The sequence below is a fragment of the Neopsephotus bourkii genome, unplaced genomic scaffold, assembly GCF_033783945.1.
Source record: "Neopsephotus bourkii isolate Nb327-2 ecotype Australia unplaced genomic scaffold, CSIRO-AGI_Nbou_v1 NB_1539, whole genome shotgun sequence".
NCBI lineage: Eukaryota > Metazoa > Chordata > Aves > Psittaciformes > Psittacidae > Neopsephotus > Neopsephotus bourkii.
Window position 1 is genome coordinate 565,719 of NW_026902015.1, and position 16,010 is coordinate 581,728.

General features: G+C 39.8%; 1 protein-coding gene across 3 annotated transcripts in view; it reads left to right on the forward strand.

Annotated features, from left to right (window-relative positions):
- Positions 1–16,010, forward strand: part of IGF2BP3 (insulin like growth factor 2 mRNA binding protein 3) — a 114,762-nt gene that overhangs the window by 68,568 nt on the left and 30,184 nt on the right. For all 3 annotated transcript variants that reach the window (XM_061370324.1, XM_061370325.1, XM_061370323.1), the window contains 6 exons: positions 2,134–2,185; positions 2,273–2,336; positions 10,155–10,439; positions 12,588–12,722; positions 13,275–13,397; positions 15,842–15,977. In XM_061370324.1, coding sequence (XP_061226308.1) covers positions 2,134–2,185; positions 2,273–2,336; positions 10,155–10,439; positions 12,588–12,722; positions 13,275–13,397; positions 15,842–15,977 — 795 coding nt within the window. The remainder of the gene's footprint in view (positions 1–2,133; positions 2,186–2,272; positions 2,337–10,154; positions 10,440–12,587; positions 12,723–13,274; positions 13,398–15,841; positions 15,978–16,010) is intronic.

Here is a 16,010-nt window from a genome sequence, read left to right on the forward strand (position 1 = left end):
CTAACTAAAGACTGTAGCTCACATTGTAGTACAGTCTGCTGTGTAGTACAGCAAGGGTGTTGAAATACTGTAGGGACAAAGAAATTGCTTTATCAGACTAATGAACTCTTTAGTATCCTATTTCAGGTAAACATCTCAGAATGAGCTCTAAACCAGGGACTTACTTTGCTTTTCTTGTTTTAAAACCCTGACCCCCACCTGAGATTCTGCTCACCTGCTGATTTCAGTGGAGGCACAATTACCACTTAAGCTGTCTGTGGAAGAAGGCTTTCCTCTAATCACATGCAGTGACTCTCCTGGCTTGCATTGGAAGTATGGCTGCAGACCTGCAAGACCTTACAACTCTCCTACTAGTCTGTGCCAACATTTCAATTGTCTTGAAAAGCTCTTCCACAGCCTTTTAATTTACTTGAATCCCCTGGAGCATCCCTGCTTCAGGAATATTTAGCGGATTTCAGAGCAAATTTTACTTTAGGTAGATTCAAATTGTCAGACCTGAGCAGTGGCAGAAAAATTTAGTTTTTAGGGGATTGAAAAGGCAAACTCTGAGTAAGCTAATCTCTATTTGTAGAAGGAGAGGACAATTAACAACTTGTCTATGGAAACAAAACACTTGCCAACAAAACTTACTAGACCCCGTACAAGAAAGATATGGAAATTCTGCAGTTGGAAGTAGTAGTGCAATGCTTTGCTTTTTAAATACCTGGTTTGAAATGTTACCTTTGAAATATCTGGGCAATTTCCTTTTTAGTAGGTAGTAAAGATTGGAAATTATACTGGTGGAAGTTGTCATTAAGTTTGGGCATATAAACTGCAATTTATCTTAAAAATGTCTTTTATATTGTAGTAAAAATATATGGTGTGGTAATAAATTATAATTTTGAAGTCTTAATCTCATGAGGATGTAAACTCTGAATTTTACATTTTTAGGGACTGGGGTTTTGTCCACCCACAGTTGGTTATACCAAACTGGAGTGTACCGCAGTGAGAAGCTACACAGATGTGGTTTTATGCCTACTGCTTTCTCTCTATCCCTGCTTCCTTGTTTTGTTCCTTTCCCAAAAGGGGTTCTTCCATTTCATACTGACATTTCGCCCTAAGAGACTGACCAAAGTGAAGGATGACACGTTGGTCACAGAAGATATTGGAAGTTTACTTTTTCACTTCTTGGTGTAAATAGTGAACTTTTCCAGCATCATTTTAATTCTTGAGACAAAATATTTAGGATGCAGTAAACCACAGTGATGTACTAGTGTTCTGTGCTAGTTACTGCCACAGTCACATCTCACCAGGAAGAAAATAAATTATATACAGTGGGAATTTTAGGAAGATACAACTGGTGGGTATTGCTTTTACTGTAATATTCTGGCACTTGGTTTTTCCTAAAAGGCTCGTTGTCTCTTGCCGCTTCATCCTCCATTTGACTAGAACAAATGAACATATGCCAAATAAAATCACTTTATTTGGATTTCTTTTGCTCTATGTCATATGATTTTACCCCTTCCTCTCTACCTTTCTGCCAAAGGACAAATTGCTTCTTTCAAATAACGATGAAGAGGCTGTTGTGCAAGTGGTTCCTCTGGAACAGGTCTTTGGGAAAACTGTTAAAATAATTGCGGAACAGCTCTTTATGTACTGGTTATTCTGGTTAACTCCTCTATATAGACAAGCCACCTCTAAGTAAGAGAGTGACATTTTTATACTGGGCAGGGAGAAAAGGACAAACTCAAACAGCGCAGAGTTACACATACGTGCTTGGGATGCATGGAAAGGTTTTATTCCAGATTTTCTCTTCTCTGATTCTTCCTGCCTCTGTTTTAGCCCACTCTGAGGATAAGTGACTTCTAAGTTTATTTTCAGAGTTTGTGACTTGCAGTGCCATGTGACTTCTTGGAATTATGTTCTATATTTTCACATTCATGAGGTTTTACATGCAGATTGTCTGATGTGAGAGAAAACAAGCAACGTGTGCTTGTTCTTCCCAAAACAGTTGATGTTTCTTCCTTATTGGAATGGATGCCTTGAATGCTTTGTGCTCTGATAAAATTATTACATGTTTTATTAGTTTTACAGGCTGGTTTTTGTTAATCTGTTTTGAAATTTAAACCTGTCATATCTTTTACTTCTTCATAGGTGCTGGACAGTTTGTTAGCTCAGTATGGAACAGTGGAGAACTGTGAGCAAGGTATGGCTCTGCTCTCAGATTGCTTTCAGATTTGGAGTGGGAAGTGAGCACACACTGAACCTCTTTTTGTTGCATTTTTCTCTCTAGTGAACACTGACACGGAGACTGCAGTTGTAAATGTAACATATGGCAATAAGGACCAGGCTAGACAGTAAGTTTTTAATGTACTTGTTATCGTTGTCTCACTTGTATTTTGGGATTCATGTTGTTGTGATTTTATATGCAACTTCCTTTCTGATTTATGTATTGATAAAATGATCATGTAAGCATTAACTTCTAAGACAGTCTTAGTCTTCCCCTCACCAAGCCTTGTGTGTTTTATCCTTGTTATCTTTTATTATTAACTTTTCCCGTACTTTGATTAAAAATAGTAACTTTGAAAAGTGAAAATCTGGGTAAAAATATTTGATGGGAAAGGGCAGAAAGTTAGTGATTTGCCAGTGACAGATGATGGGAGTTATTGCTTAATGGTTCTTAGTAATGTTTTAGAAAGCTTTATGATGTTCTTTTACAGTGTTTTTGTTCTGTGTATGTCTGGTTAGCAGCTGCATTCTTCCCCTATTTGTTTGCTATTTTGATACAACTTTCCCTTAAGAAATAATTATTTTTTTTTAATTAGAAAACTTAATGCTGCTTCCAAACACAAAAAAAAGGTCATAATCTGAAAATTATATATTTTTAAAATAATTTATTTGGGCTTTTTGAACTTTGGGCCACATATTTTATGCTTGCTTGTATCTTCAGTAATCAGTAACTTTCAATCTAGATATTAAAATTGAAAAACATAATGTTTTACTTAATGGTTGCGTATCACTTTCCTTCAAACCTACATATTACATATTATGCTACAGGTTGAATTTTTATTTTCCACCACAAGTAGAAAAAGGACTTGTGTGCTCCTTAATTTTAGATCTGGTGACACAAACATTTCTTCCCCATCTTTTTAGTTGTAGCATATTAACCAAAACCAAGCCCACAGACTTGCCTACAATGATCTTTTTATCTTTGAAGTTTCTGCCACCTTGTGGCTAACTGAGCAGTTAAGATGCAGAGTATACTCATGGCATACATTAATTCAAAATTACAAATGAAATTATATTTGTACATATAATTAAGTAATTATGACTTCTGTGCAACTTGAATGAAACACATGTATTTAATCTTTCAAAGTGTTAGGTTACTTGTTAGAGTATTCTAAACAAATGTGATGGGAAACTTGTGTCAGTGGTGTCTCCTTTGTACACTGGAGCTGGGGGAAGCAATCTTTGTCTGAATTCACTATTTAACTTTTTTCAAATCCAGAATCATTCAACAGGTTCTTCAGGTTCTTCTGGTTTTAATTCTGTTGTTCAGTAATTACAAATGTTGGACTTTTAGGTCTGAAGAAACCTGTGGTGCAATATTAAAAATTAATGCTCCATGTGCCAGTTCCTTCTTTGAAAATGTAAGAAGGAAGTACCTAAAATACTATGGAAAGAAGCATGATGTGTATTTTTGAGCTGTCTATCGTCTGCAGTGTGGGTTCCTGGACTTATGCAGTCCCTTTTGAAGTCAAAACCAACAGCGTAGTTTCTCTACCTTCAAACTCTACTTGTTAATTATGAAGGTCAGTCCTGAGGAAATGCTGAGATAAGCCAAGACTTTTGCAGAAGTGTCTGAGATGTGATTTCTCACACAAAACAGAATTTAGTGACAATAACTGAAAACATATTTAATCTGAAGCAGGTGAATTAGCATCCAGCATGAATTGTTGGAGGAAGACCTGAAGTGATAGATGCTGAATGATGACATAGATTTTGTTTGCCTTGAAACAGGTAGGGCAAGTGGAGGAGCCTCGATTTGCTATTCTGGATGGCTTGATATGGACATAGAGTTTTCTAAGGGGATGAGATCATTTTCTGTACAGGTTGTCTGGGTTCAGGATGCAACCTTGCAACCATTTAGAAACCCCTAAGAGAAGAAGTGGCCGGATAGAGGTTTTTCTAGGAAAAAAAAGAGGAATTGTAATGAAGCGTCACTACAGGACCTGTGCTTGTATGTATTTCCACAGTGACTGTGGTGGTGTTTCACGTGAATGGCTTTTCCAGCCATGACCTAGCTTTTCTTTGTGGAACTGGCTGTGGAGGACAGCAGTGGCTGTGGAGGGAGACTGGTATGCAAGAGCTGATAAAGGGCAGTATTGATTACCCTATGCAGTGCAAGGAGTAGCAAGAACTGACTATGTCAAAAACAAGGACTACCAAGAACTGACTATGTCAAAAGCTGTTTGAAATTGTTGAGAATCAACAGCTGATAACAAGCTTTGTATTTTGAAATTTAGCTGTTTACGGTAACTGATGCTTTTAGCTGTGACTTTTGAAGCAAGCACTGTGTCATGAAGGTGTCTGTGCTACCACATACAGGGGGTTCCCAGGTCTAATTATGTCTTTTGTGCACTTTCTGTGACACATACTAACCTCACAGTTAGTGCTGGCTGACAAAACAGGCAAAGTTGGCTGCTTCCCTGCTGAGTAGACTGTATGGCATTGCTGTGCCTGTTGGAGTGTGTACCAGCAGTGTTGTGTGGTGAAGGTGCTCAAGCACAATCTGGAGGTAGTTTTGATAAGCAGTTATAAACAAGTGTGGTATGCATTGCTTGGAGGATGTTACTTTTGAACAGAGCTATAGGTTCTACCCAGCTGGGAAAGTGAGCTGTCTTGCAAGTCTAATTGTTGTAGCAGAGGTGTGCTTTTATCTCTAGGCTGGAACTGCAGTTGCTGCATATTCGGTACAGGGCTGCATCCAAAATCAACTTGGAAACTGAAACTGGTGAAGAATGTTGCAGTCCTTTTTGAGAAGCACGCCTCGGACAGAGCACGTAGCACCCACAATCTAAGACAATTATTGGCTTCTAGCTAGAATGAAGGTCAATGGCTTTGACCTGTCACAGTGATGCCTCTTTCCTAGCTGGACAGGCATGAGGTTATCTTGGAAGAAAAAGCAGGATGCTGCTTCTTGTCTCTGAGGCCAAGGAGGGGAGCTAGCATGGCTGGTAGGTTTGTGGAGAGAGGTACAGCAAGCACAGAGCCATGCACAGGCCTGGGAAAACCATCCTTTGCCCTCTGGGACTGTGCAGTGAGAAGGCTGGGACTGCCAGTCAGAGCAGTGATCCCATTCCTCCTCTCCTCTCCTGGAAGTGCTTGGGAGGATGAGGGAGTTGTTCAGACTCGGAAACTATGCCTGTTGCTGTCCTTCCCAGAAGATGGGGAAAAGCATGTACATCTTGCTATGGCATATGCAATTATTGAATGTCGTGGTGAGTTATGGAATATTTGGAAAAGTTCAGAGAAGAAGCAGCAGAGCCTGGGGCCCACTGTTTGGTTTGAACACACAAGCAGCTACATGTAGGTACTGAGAAAACTTGGGACTTGCTTGCCAAAGTATACCCTCACTTTTCCCAATATTGATCCCTACCTACAACCAACAGGATGTGCTGACGGTGTCCTTGTGATGTGCTGCCACCTCAGTTATAGCTGTTGTATTCAGAAGTTACACCACCTTCTCTTTCCCTCCTCAGGATGTTCCAGTGTGTAGGCATCTAGTGCTTGCTACAGGATTTAACCCCACCCAAGATTTTGGAAGGGAAATTTTGTGCAAGGCTGGCATCACGTATATATGGACTGGGTGCATATTGGCTTAGTATGGGTCTGGGTGTTTGGGTTTTATTTCTTTTTTTTTAGCTCAGGAAAGGGATGTGCGTGTTGGTTGTATCTCATAACTAGTAAGGAGCTCAGGGTACGTGCATTACTTTGAGAGTTAACATGCTAGTGGTCACCTTGTAATTAAAATACTTGCAAAAAGAAAAGCACAAAGCTGTGTGCACACAACATGTATCCTTGATGAATGAATAAGAGTTCGTGCAACTAATACTTTCACATACCATTGTGGGTCAGGGCTAATGTTGCCATAGGAACGATAATACTGAAAATTCAGTGGTGTATGGTTATAAGCTTAATTTTTTTTATTTTCAGAAATAGTAATGAAATTTTAATTTCATTATTTTAATATTAATGAATATTTTTATTTAATGTACAGAAACGTTATTATGCCAAAGAAAAATTACCCTGTATATCTGTCTTCTCAGTATGCAAATGTATCTGTTCAGGGAGGAAAAAAGAAAGGTGGTGTACGTACAAGCTGCATGTGGGAGTGAAATATGTTCTCCATCTAGTGCTTAGTGTCATTACACTATCAATGGATGAATGATTTCCAGCACAAGACTCAGTGCTTTTACTGTATTCATTTATCTAAGATGTTTAACCTCCACTAGCATCCAAAGGGGAAGGCTGGGCAAACATCCTCTCACAGGGAGCTTGGGAGAGGACAGTGGTGAGATGTCACTTTAATGGGGTGACTGATATAGAAAATACTTATTTAAAGGTGTAATTTTTATGTAGTGTTCCTCTTCGAAGCAGGTGTCACGTGAACATAAGCCAGACTACTGTACATCTTAGCAGAGCATAGGCAGTAGCTGCTGCAGTCCCTTGATGAATTTGGATTTTTAGTTATTTTTTTTCTCCGTCTTTGACCTCATTAAGTGACTGAGGTTTTTAGCCCTAGTGTAAAAGATGGTTTGTGGGTTGTTTCAGTAGGTACCAATAGTGCCCTCTGACAGGGGTAACCTGCACAGCCATTACCAACTCCAGCCCTGTTTGGGAAGGCAGATTGGTTTGCAGAAAGGCAGAGGTGGTGTTGCTGTGGTGTGCCAATGTGAGTATATGCTTTACAAAAGGAGCTGGATTTAACATGTATTTGGTGGATTACAAGAGTGATGATAGCTTTGACTGAAACCAGTACCACTAGTGCTGTGAGGAACCAGTCATTCGCTTTCCTCTTATATTCAGCCTATAAAATATGGAGAACTCTGGCTCAGAGGGTGAATTGTTAGTTTCCTTTAGAAATACCTAGACAAGTGATAGTACTATACTGTAGTGTCTCTAGTATCTAACTAGAGGAGTGAACTCTAAAGCAGATTTGCCTTCAAACACTTTCCCCAAACCAGTCCATCCCATACTGTTATTTTTCCATGTTATCATACGGCTTTGGTGGCCAGGGATTTTTCCTTGCTGACATAATTGATTTTCCACAATGGCAAAATTCTCAGTTGGCTTTGAATTTAGGGTACTTACAGTCATGTAGAACAGCTTAGCAATTCCTAAATTGCTCTTAAGTAGAACAATTCCAACCTTTTTCCAGGAAAGTTATGGTGCATATATCTATGTATCTATGTATCTATACACCTGTGCCAGCTGTTCCTGTATTTGTTGTGAAAATATTATAGGTATGTAGGTTGGTTGCAAACAAAAAGCATTATCTTTTCATCCCCTATCACTTCTAAGGAAGAGTGAGAAACCTTGTGCACTGATTTAATATAAGGTTTTGTGTTAGTGCTGGGATTCTGGTCTAAGATATTTTTAAGTCAGAGGAGACCGAAGCATTTTGGGAAAGAAGCAATGTCTGAACTTGTCAAATTAATGCATGGATGGGACTGAGTTGGGATGGATGTCAATCCAGAGCCTACCAGCATGTTCACAAAACTGTTGGTGCTCATCGTTCCAACATCCTGAGGTTTGGTTCCAAAAGAAATAGGGCTTGTGCAACTGCATTGTCTGGTGGTGCCATTTCCTTCCCTGGCAGCAATACAGCTTTTTGGCTGATTTCAGTAAAACTCAACCCAGAAATAGAGGTCTCAGTTATTTGCAACCACAAGAACTTAGTATGTTCAGGCTGCATAAAAAGAAAAGGCTCCAGACCCCTTTCCAAGATAGGATCTCCATGGAGAGAATCTTCAGTGAAATGCCTTTCAAGCATTAGAAATCTCTGCAGAAACTAACATTTGAGAGTCAAACCCATAAGAACACAAGTTTCACAAGTCTGGCTGCTCACTGTCCTTACTGTTTTGTAAACATTGCTTTCTGTAAAATAAAATGCTCTTCAAAGTTCATGGAGTAAAAGTTAGAAAATGTCAGCTCTGAAATAGCCTCAGCAAATTTAAATCCAGCTCTCTTTTGCCATATGCTGTAAGAGAGTCTTCTGTTATGGGAGCAATTACACTCTTGCCCTGTTCCCAAAGGGCCTGTGTCTCATTTAGTGAACAGAAGTATGTAATGAGCAGTGATCAGTTATTCAATATCTTGCTTTCCTTGTTGTCCATTGGTGTTGCCTTGGGCCTTATTTATTATCAGTCCTTATCAAACGCAAAGACACAAATTGCTTGTTTTCTCATAAGCTTTTTACTGTCCAACTGGAATATTTAGAGGACACCGGTCCAACCCCTGGGAGTTGAGGGATGTGTTATCCTCTGTATCATATACTACTTCTTACCTGCAAAGCTGCTGCTTGGCTTCGACAGCTGCTTCAGACCCAGACTGCCAGATGGGACACTCGGGAGATGAATAGTACTTGTCACTGGCTACCCTTGAAAATTTAAGTGATTGGCTAGCATCATCCTTTATCTCTGCAGTAGAGGTAGGAGTGAAAGTGTTTGCTAAACTGTCAGTAACCACCTGCAAATGTGTCTCCCCCAAACGGAGGTACTGAGTTAAGTACCTGAATTTCAGAGGCCTTGCTGTAGAGCATATATATGGTTATTGGAGCTTTGTAATGAAAATGTTGATAGGTTCTTCATGAAAGATGGGAACCTCCTCCCTCCCACTCCTGTTTTTAATTTAGATTTTGTTGTTAAACAAAATCTATCAGTAATCTTTGGTCCAAGATTAAGCCTGGCATTTATAAACTACCCCAAATCAATGTGTGTTTCAGTGATATTGATGTATCACTAATAATCTGAATAATAATGCCTTCTATAATGAAACTTGAAATGCCTTTCTTGTGCAAACATCTTAATTTTATACCACTAGCTTACCAGTCTGCTGCATGTAGCTTAGTTATTCCTGCTGTTTCCTGGCTCTTTAATCATAGACTCTACTTTGTGAGTAGAAGAACTTCTACCTTCCAGAAATTTGAAGTTTAGAGTTGTGCTCCTTCAGACAAGAGGATATGACCAGCAGGTCAGCTTGACTTTCAGACTTGACCCCACCTTGGTCAGAAAGAGGATCGGGCAGAGGGAGAGCTGAGAGACCGGATGGCTATTCAGTGTGACGAACCATGGTGTGCATTTGGGCAGTAGCTCTCTGTGATATTTAAGAGTGCTCTGCTTTGCCTAAAAGCACAAGATAACTTGAAATGCCATCTAAATGCCTTCTAACACCTTTGCATCTGTGGAGTGTTTAACGGGCATGTTGGCTTTAATGTCCTGGTTAACTATCAAACGTGCTTACAACATGACTAGCTGGTAAGTTGCTGGGTGCTCTCATGGTTCGCTAAATGGCATCTCAAATGCCATTGAAGAGCTTTGAACACCTTCTTTCCTGCTGAGAATGAAGCAGGAGCTGTTTTTCATATCTTTTTTTTTCTCTTTTTATTTTTTCTTGTCATAGCTACATCAGTTATTGCAAAAGCTCCAGCCAAATAGCTATGCTGGCAAAAACCCTAATGAAGGTGCTGTGATAGCAGCTAAAAAGTTTTCCCTCTGGTATAGTTTTAATTCTATTTGGGAAACTGATTTAAATTAAATCAGGCAAAAGAATGCTTTTGAGTGTATAAGCTCTGTCTCCTGTGAGGTTTTGCTGATAGGGTTGCACCAGCAAAATCTTTAAAGTGCACAGAAGCCCAGAGAGAGCAAGAACTAACTTGTAGTCCTTAATATGGTGACTTACACAACTTTTTATTTCTCTTTTTTTTTTTTTAATCAAAATCTTCACTGAAGAATTTTGAATGTAGCTTTTCATCTTGGAACAAGTTCTTAGCTTTGTCATGTGATTTAGAGCAGAAGTCTCTATCTGAATGACTTGTCACTTTATAAGGCCCTGCATGTGATTGTGGTTTGTTTTTTGTCTCCTCCTCTCTTTTCTGCTTTGCAAATAACCAGAGCAATAGAAAAACTGAATGGGTTTCAGCTTGAAAACTATTCCTTGAAAGTTGCATACATCCCTGATGAAATGGCAGCCCAGCAACCCCCGCAACAACATCCCCAGGGAAGACGCGGATTTGGACAGAGGGGTCCTCCGAGGCAAGGGTCACCTGGTGCAACCACAAGGCAGAAACCACAGTCAGACGTTCCTCTGCGGATGCTGGTTCCCACGCAGTTCGTAGGAGCCATTATCGGGAAAGAAGGAGCGACAATCAGGAATATTACAAAACAGACTCAGTCCAAGTAAGTCATTTCACAGAACTGTAATTGTAAGCTTTAATACTGTGTCCTCATCTCCCGTGTAAAGGGAAACTTGTAAAACTTCACAACCTGTGTGGTCAGAACAAACGAAAATAGCAGTGGATAGGAAATCTCTGGCAAGGTTTATTTAAGGACTGGCTTCCATCCTTGACTTATGTTCACATACTATCTGACTTGTTTCTTTCTTTTTTTAAAAAACATGAAATTAGGCAGTGCTAATAGGATGGTACTTGAGGCCAGGGAGTTTGCTTACAGATGTACTAACAAGATTCTGGCTCAAAACGTGGAAGTGAAAGAGCTGTAGTATGTTGGTCTGTGGGACATACAGTCCGTGTGGTGATGTATTTAAGTCTTTTAAGTGTTTATTCTAGCTTTAGTTTAATTTAGGCCATTCTGAGGTCTCATACCTCAGAATGTTTTAGTTGGGGGGGGGGAATAACCTTTTTATCTCCTCTCACTACCCCTTATACCTCATCCCCATGTACTTCTGGTGAACACATTTGTTGCTATCAAGTTGCAGACCACATCAAAACACAGAGTAAGGAAATGTATGGGAGGCAAAAAGCAAGCCGCCAAGTGACCTAAGAAGCTTAGAGTACTAGGATCTAGAGATGCTGTAGGAGATTTTCAGTGCATGTTAAATCCCTACCCACAAGGAAGGGCTTAGTGGGAGGTGGGGATCATATTCAAAGACTTCTTCTAGGGTACCCCTAAAAGCAGAGAATGAAAGATGCTGTCTTCAGCAGTACACTGGTATGAGCCTCTGGCTCTGTAGTTACAGCAGTCAGGACCTAGAAATGAGCTGTATGTGAGGTGTACGAGGGTGGAGTGGCTTCAGTTTTGAGAGCAGTTAATGAGGATAAGGGAGTCCTCTCTAATTACACTCCCACCCTCCCAGCAAACAGGCTCCCCCCCTTCCCCTTCCGCCCCTCCAGGATTATCATCATGATGCTACTTCCAACCTCTCATTAGACTGCTGTAACCTAGGAGACTATTTGCTGTGTTTAATAACACAGGTTTAAGAGATTTGTTGTGTCCTGACAAGACTTGGCTGTAGTTTGCCTATGGGTAACTAATTTTTTAGGTGAGATCTAAACCATCTAATTCCTGGACTATAAAAATCCTGAAAGATTGGCATAAGGAAAGTTTTCATCTCTTACAAGAAGGCTGGATTGAGTGGAAATAATTGCAGGCTGCAAACTTTACAGATTTGTGACTTCAAGAATGATGTTTTCATCGGTTTGGGGATAAAAAAGAAACGTCATCTAATTTCAGTTGCACCAAGGATTGCCATAGGCTTCTTAGAAAATGCTGTATCGTAAACCAAAGTAAATTTTCAATATCAAAAAGAACTGGAAAAAATAAAAGGGTTTATTGAAAAGCAGCATGGTTGTTTCAGTTTGGAAATAGCTATTATCTGGGGGAGAAGGGAGGAAGCAAAAAGCAGAAGTAGGAAGAGTATGTGACCCAAGTTATTGGCAGAGGACAAATAATATCCAAGGCATTAGCTTGATGCAGATCCTAATTAGTTATTGTGAAATTCCTAGAGCTACATAAATGATGATGTAGACTGAGGCTTGTAGTTTTAAAGTGGAGTTAGCGAAAGGTAATGTCAGGACAAATTTTCATCTCAGAGCATAGGAAAGTAATCTTGAGGATGAATGCAAGTTCTACAATGCTACTTGCTAGCAGAGAAATGCTAGGAAACTGCTGCTGTGGTCATTAGGAAAGACAAGGTGGAACAAATCCTGACTGTCCTGTAGCTGCACACTCATTATTAGTGGAGTGACAGGGCTGGAAGAGCATTGGGAAAGCCTGATGAAATTTTGTCTTCACTGGTTTACAGTAGATTGGTTTACAGCTCCCCTGAATAACTTGATGGGAGTTTGACGAGAAAGAGATCCCAGTGTTCACAAAGGTGGGGTTTAGCTGGTAAAATCAGGGTAGGGCAGGTTCTTCATAACGCGCACACAAAAATAGTGTTTGAGAGGTTTTTGGTTGTATACTTTACAGAATTAAGCCACTTATATGTAGTCAGTGTTAGCTAAAAATTAATTAGTTTTATGAGAGTTGAAAATATGCAAGGCTTAATGTATAGTATATGGTTACATTTAGTGTTTTTCTTTCCAGAATCGATATTCATCGTAAAGAGAATGCAGGTGCTGCTGAGAAACCAATTACCATCCACTCAACTCCTGAAGGCTGCTCAACGGCTTGTAAAATTATTATGGAGATCATGCAAAAGGAAGCTCAAGATACTAAATTGTGAGTAAAAGGCATTTCATTGTGGAAGCATTAAAAATTCTGAGTTCTTGTTGACTCCATTTAAAGAAGTAGTCCTTAAAAACAATTAACAAGTGAATCTTTGTTGCTGTTATCCACATTTGAGTAGGTCAAAAAAGGAACCAAGACTTTTTTTCTTTAGGACAGTCTACTTGTTTAATTAGTCCCAGCACACATCAATGTTTTCACCCATTGCCTGGCTGTGATTTTAAGGTGAACTGGAGCAAATACTGAAGTTTCTTGAGCAACTAATAGCTTTTAATCAGAGTCAGTATAACAAGTTGTGAGTGCTTACAGAAAGCGTTAAGATATATTTCTTCCTTCCCAACAGCTCTTGCTACTTCAGTCTGAGCTTTAGCAGGTATGAAGCTGTAGATGATAGTGCTGAAATGTGCATTGCACTTGGACTCGTTCGGCATTTAGTATAAACATGTGTAAGTAGATGGGAGTTGTAGACATTTCTATGAAATTTATCTATAACATGCAGAAAAGCTTGGTCTCCAAAAGTCTCACTGGATGTAACCTCCATTACAGTACAGAAGAAATTCCCTTGAAGATATTGGCACATAACAACTTTGTGGGCCGACTTATTGGCAAAGAAGGAAGAAACCTGAAGAAAATTGAACAGGACACAGATACTAAAATCACGATATCTCCGTAAGTTTTTGGTGGCCTAATCTTTTGGTGAGATGTCTCAAATAGCGATGCCGCTCTGATACGTTCAGGTACAAAGTTCTTATAGGAATGTGTGTTTTGAAGGCTGAGATAACAGCCTTTCTGAGGCCTTTTTATAATGTGGATTAAACTGTTATTTAAGCTCAGTTACGTTTAATGTAAACAGTGAGTCTTCATTGTAAACTAAGTCAAGAGCAAGCCTAAAAATAACACAGGCTATGTGAAGCCTGCGTTAGACTGTATTTTAAGTGTCAGTTGTTTTTAACATATTATACCATATGTAATGATGAGTGTTTGAAACTATAAGTCTGGATGAGTTCTGAGTTATGTGTGAAAATGAAACTAGCGATGTTTTAGTTTCTGGTATAGATTAAATTTTTGGACGAGGGGAAGGAAATAAAGTAAATGAATAGTGAAAAGAGTAATTTTAGTAGCAGTTCTGTCCCTCTTGGCCACTAGCAGCCAAGCTGGGATAGGTTGACTAGTGTGCTTCAAAGTAGCAGCTTCTGGTCTCCGTGCTTGCAGAGGTAACTGAGACTTGTGCAGATTTAGCTGAGATTAACCAAGAGTTTTCACTTTTACTGGAAATCTGCACATCACTGATTAAATCAACACCTCTGTAGAAGCTTGGCTGTTAATAGTAGTTTTACAGTGGCTCAATGTCTTAAGAGAACCTCCTGTTCTGAATAATGAGTACTCTGGTGTGAACTTTCAAGGATCTGAAGCCATTCTGAACTTAGGTTTTAGCAAGAAAGGATGAGAATAAGGCTTATAAATTGTAGGAAAGGGAGAAAACTGAAACACAGATGAAGATCTAGGAAGACACGTGACTACATGCAGGAGACTAAAGGTGTACTGCAGAAAGTATCTCAAGTGAAGGCAGGGAAGCTAAGAGTGAATGAGGTTTCTTAAAAAGAGGAGATTGAATTGTGTGGAAGAAGCTGAGACCTTTCTGAAGGTATGTAAATGCTAATGGAATTAGTCAGATGAAAAGTGAATTAATTGGAGAAAATGAGCCCAAATAAGTGTTTCAATAATAGGTTTTGTAAGACCAATGTGCTTTCTTAAATGCATTGACATAAAAATTTTGTTTGTAGACAGTACACAGACTGTTCATGCTATTTCTTAAAAGGGGGGGAATAATGTATGGGGTAAATGGGATAATGGTCTTCATTCCATGAAACCCACTTGCCTTTACGGATGATGACACAAATAACACTGTCTATAAACACTCAGAGTATTTGTTTAATTTAGCAAGTTAATGATGTACTTGCATTAAAATCATGGCATCAAGATTATATTTATGCTATGCCTGAAATAGCCCCATGAAGTTGTCTGGTTTGACTAGTACATAAAAGAGAGCATATATGCCCATTTATTCTGTTTTGTCTAATTAGTCTTTCTCCTGATCTCTTCACTTAGGCTTTTTGGTAAGCTCGCTCATAAAGTTAAAGGCAGCTGGTTTAGGAAAGTGTTTCCTCTCTTCTTTGGGGTGTTTTCCACCACTTTCTTTCTTGAGGCAGTAACTCAGTGCTCACACACTGGAAACTTAAGGGTTGCCTCGTGGATGCCATTTCATGCTTGCTGCTGCTTAACTAAGATGCTCAGGTTGCCACGCTGCCTGCTGTGCAAGAAAGCAAGCCTTGCATACTTCTTCCTTGCTTCTTCCTTTCTCTTTCCTGCCATGGGCCTCCTCACTCTGCCTGCATTTTGCTCTGTCCTTTTTTCTTTTATCCTTTTTTCTTCTTGTCCTCACCCGTCCAGCTCACCTTTCCTCAGTACATGGATATGCCTTGGCTTCCCAGTCTGTTTCTTCCACTTTGCCATAGTAGGCCAGTGTTTGAACAAAGAACTAGTTTACTGTGGTAACCCTTTCACTCTCCCTGAGGAATCACTAGTGTCTTGCAGCAAATGTTAACTTGCACACAGCTTTTGGTTTTCCCCTTAGGAGGATTTGGAGGCTCTCCTGCAGTTTCACTGAGGGTTGGGCTTTTTCCCCTCCTTCCTTAAGGGATTCATAATTGTTCTCAAGAAAAGAAAGTTTCTCATGCTCTGTGTTTCTGGGATGTCTAAAACTGTCTGAAGCCCTGGCTTTGTTGGCAGGGCTGGTGTGGAGAGCGAAGCTGAGGGGTGCTGCACTGCTCTATAGCTCATGTTCTTGCAGAGTGCGATGGTTTCCACCTTGTGTTGCACCTAAGCTCGTATCAAGCATCTGATGGCAAACCTCACTGTGGTGTTTTTGTTGCACTTGCTGTGCAGACAGAGTTTCTCCAGGTTCTCTGAGAACTGTTTGAGGCCTGTTATGAATTGATACTGTGTTCTTTGGAGGACAAACGCAACATTCTCAGATGTCACAACACTCAAATCATAAACCTGGATTACCCTCTGCTGTTTGCTAATTACCCGTGCTTCTGTTTCATTTGCAGATTGCAGGACTTGACACTCTATAATCCGGAAAGGACCATTACAGTTAAAGGCAGTATTGAAACTTGTGCCAAGGCTGAGGAAGAAATTATGAAGAAAATCAGGGAGTCCTATGAAAATGATATTGCTGCTATGAATGTGAGTTGTCCTGTGGCGTGGGCCCTTTCTGGA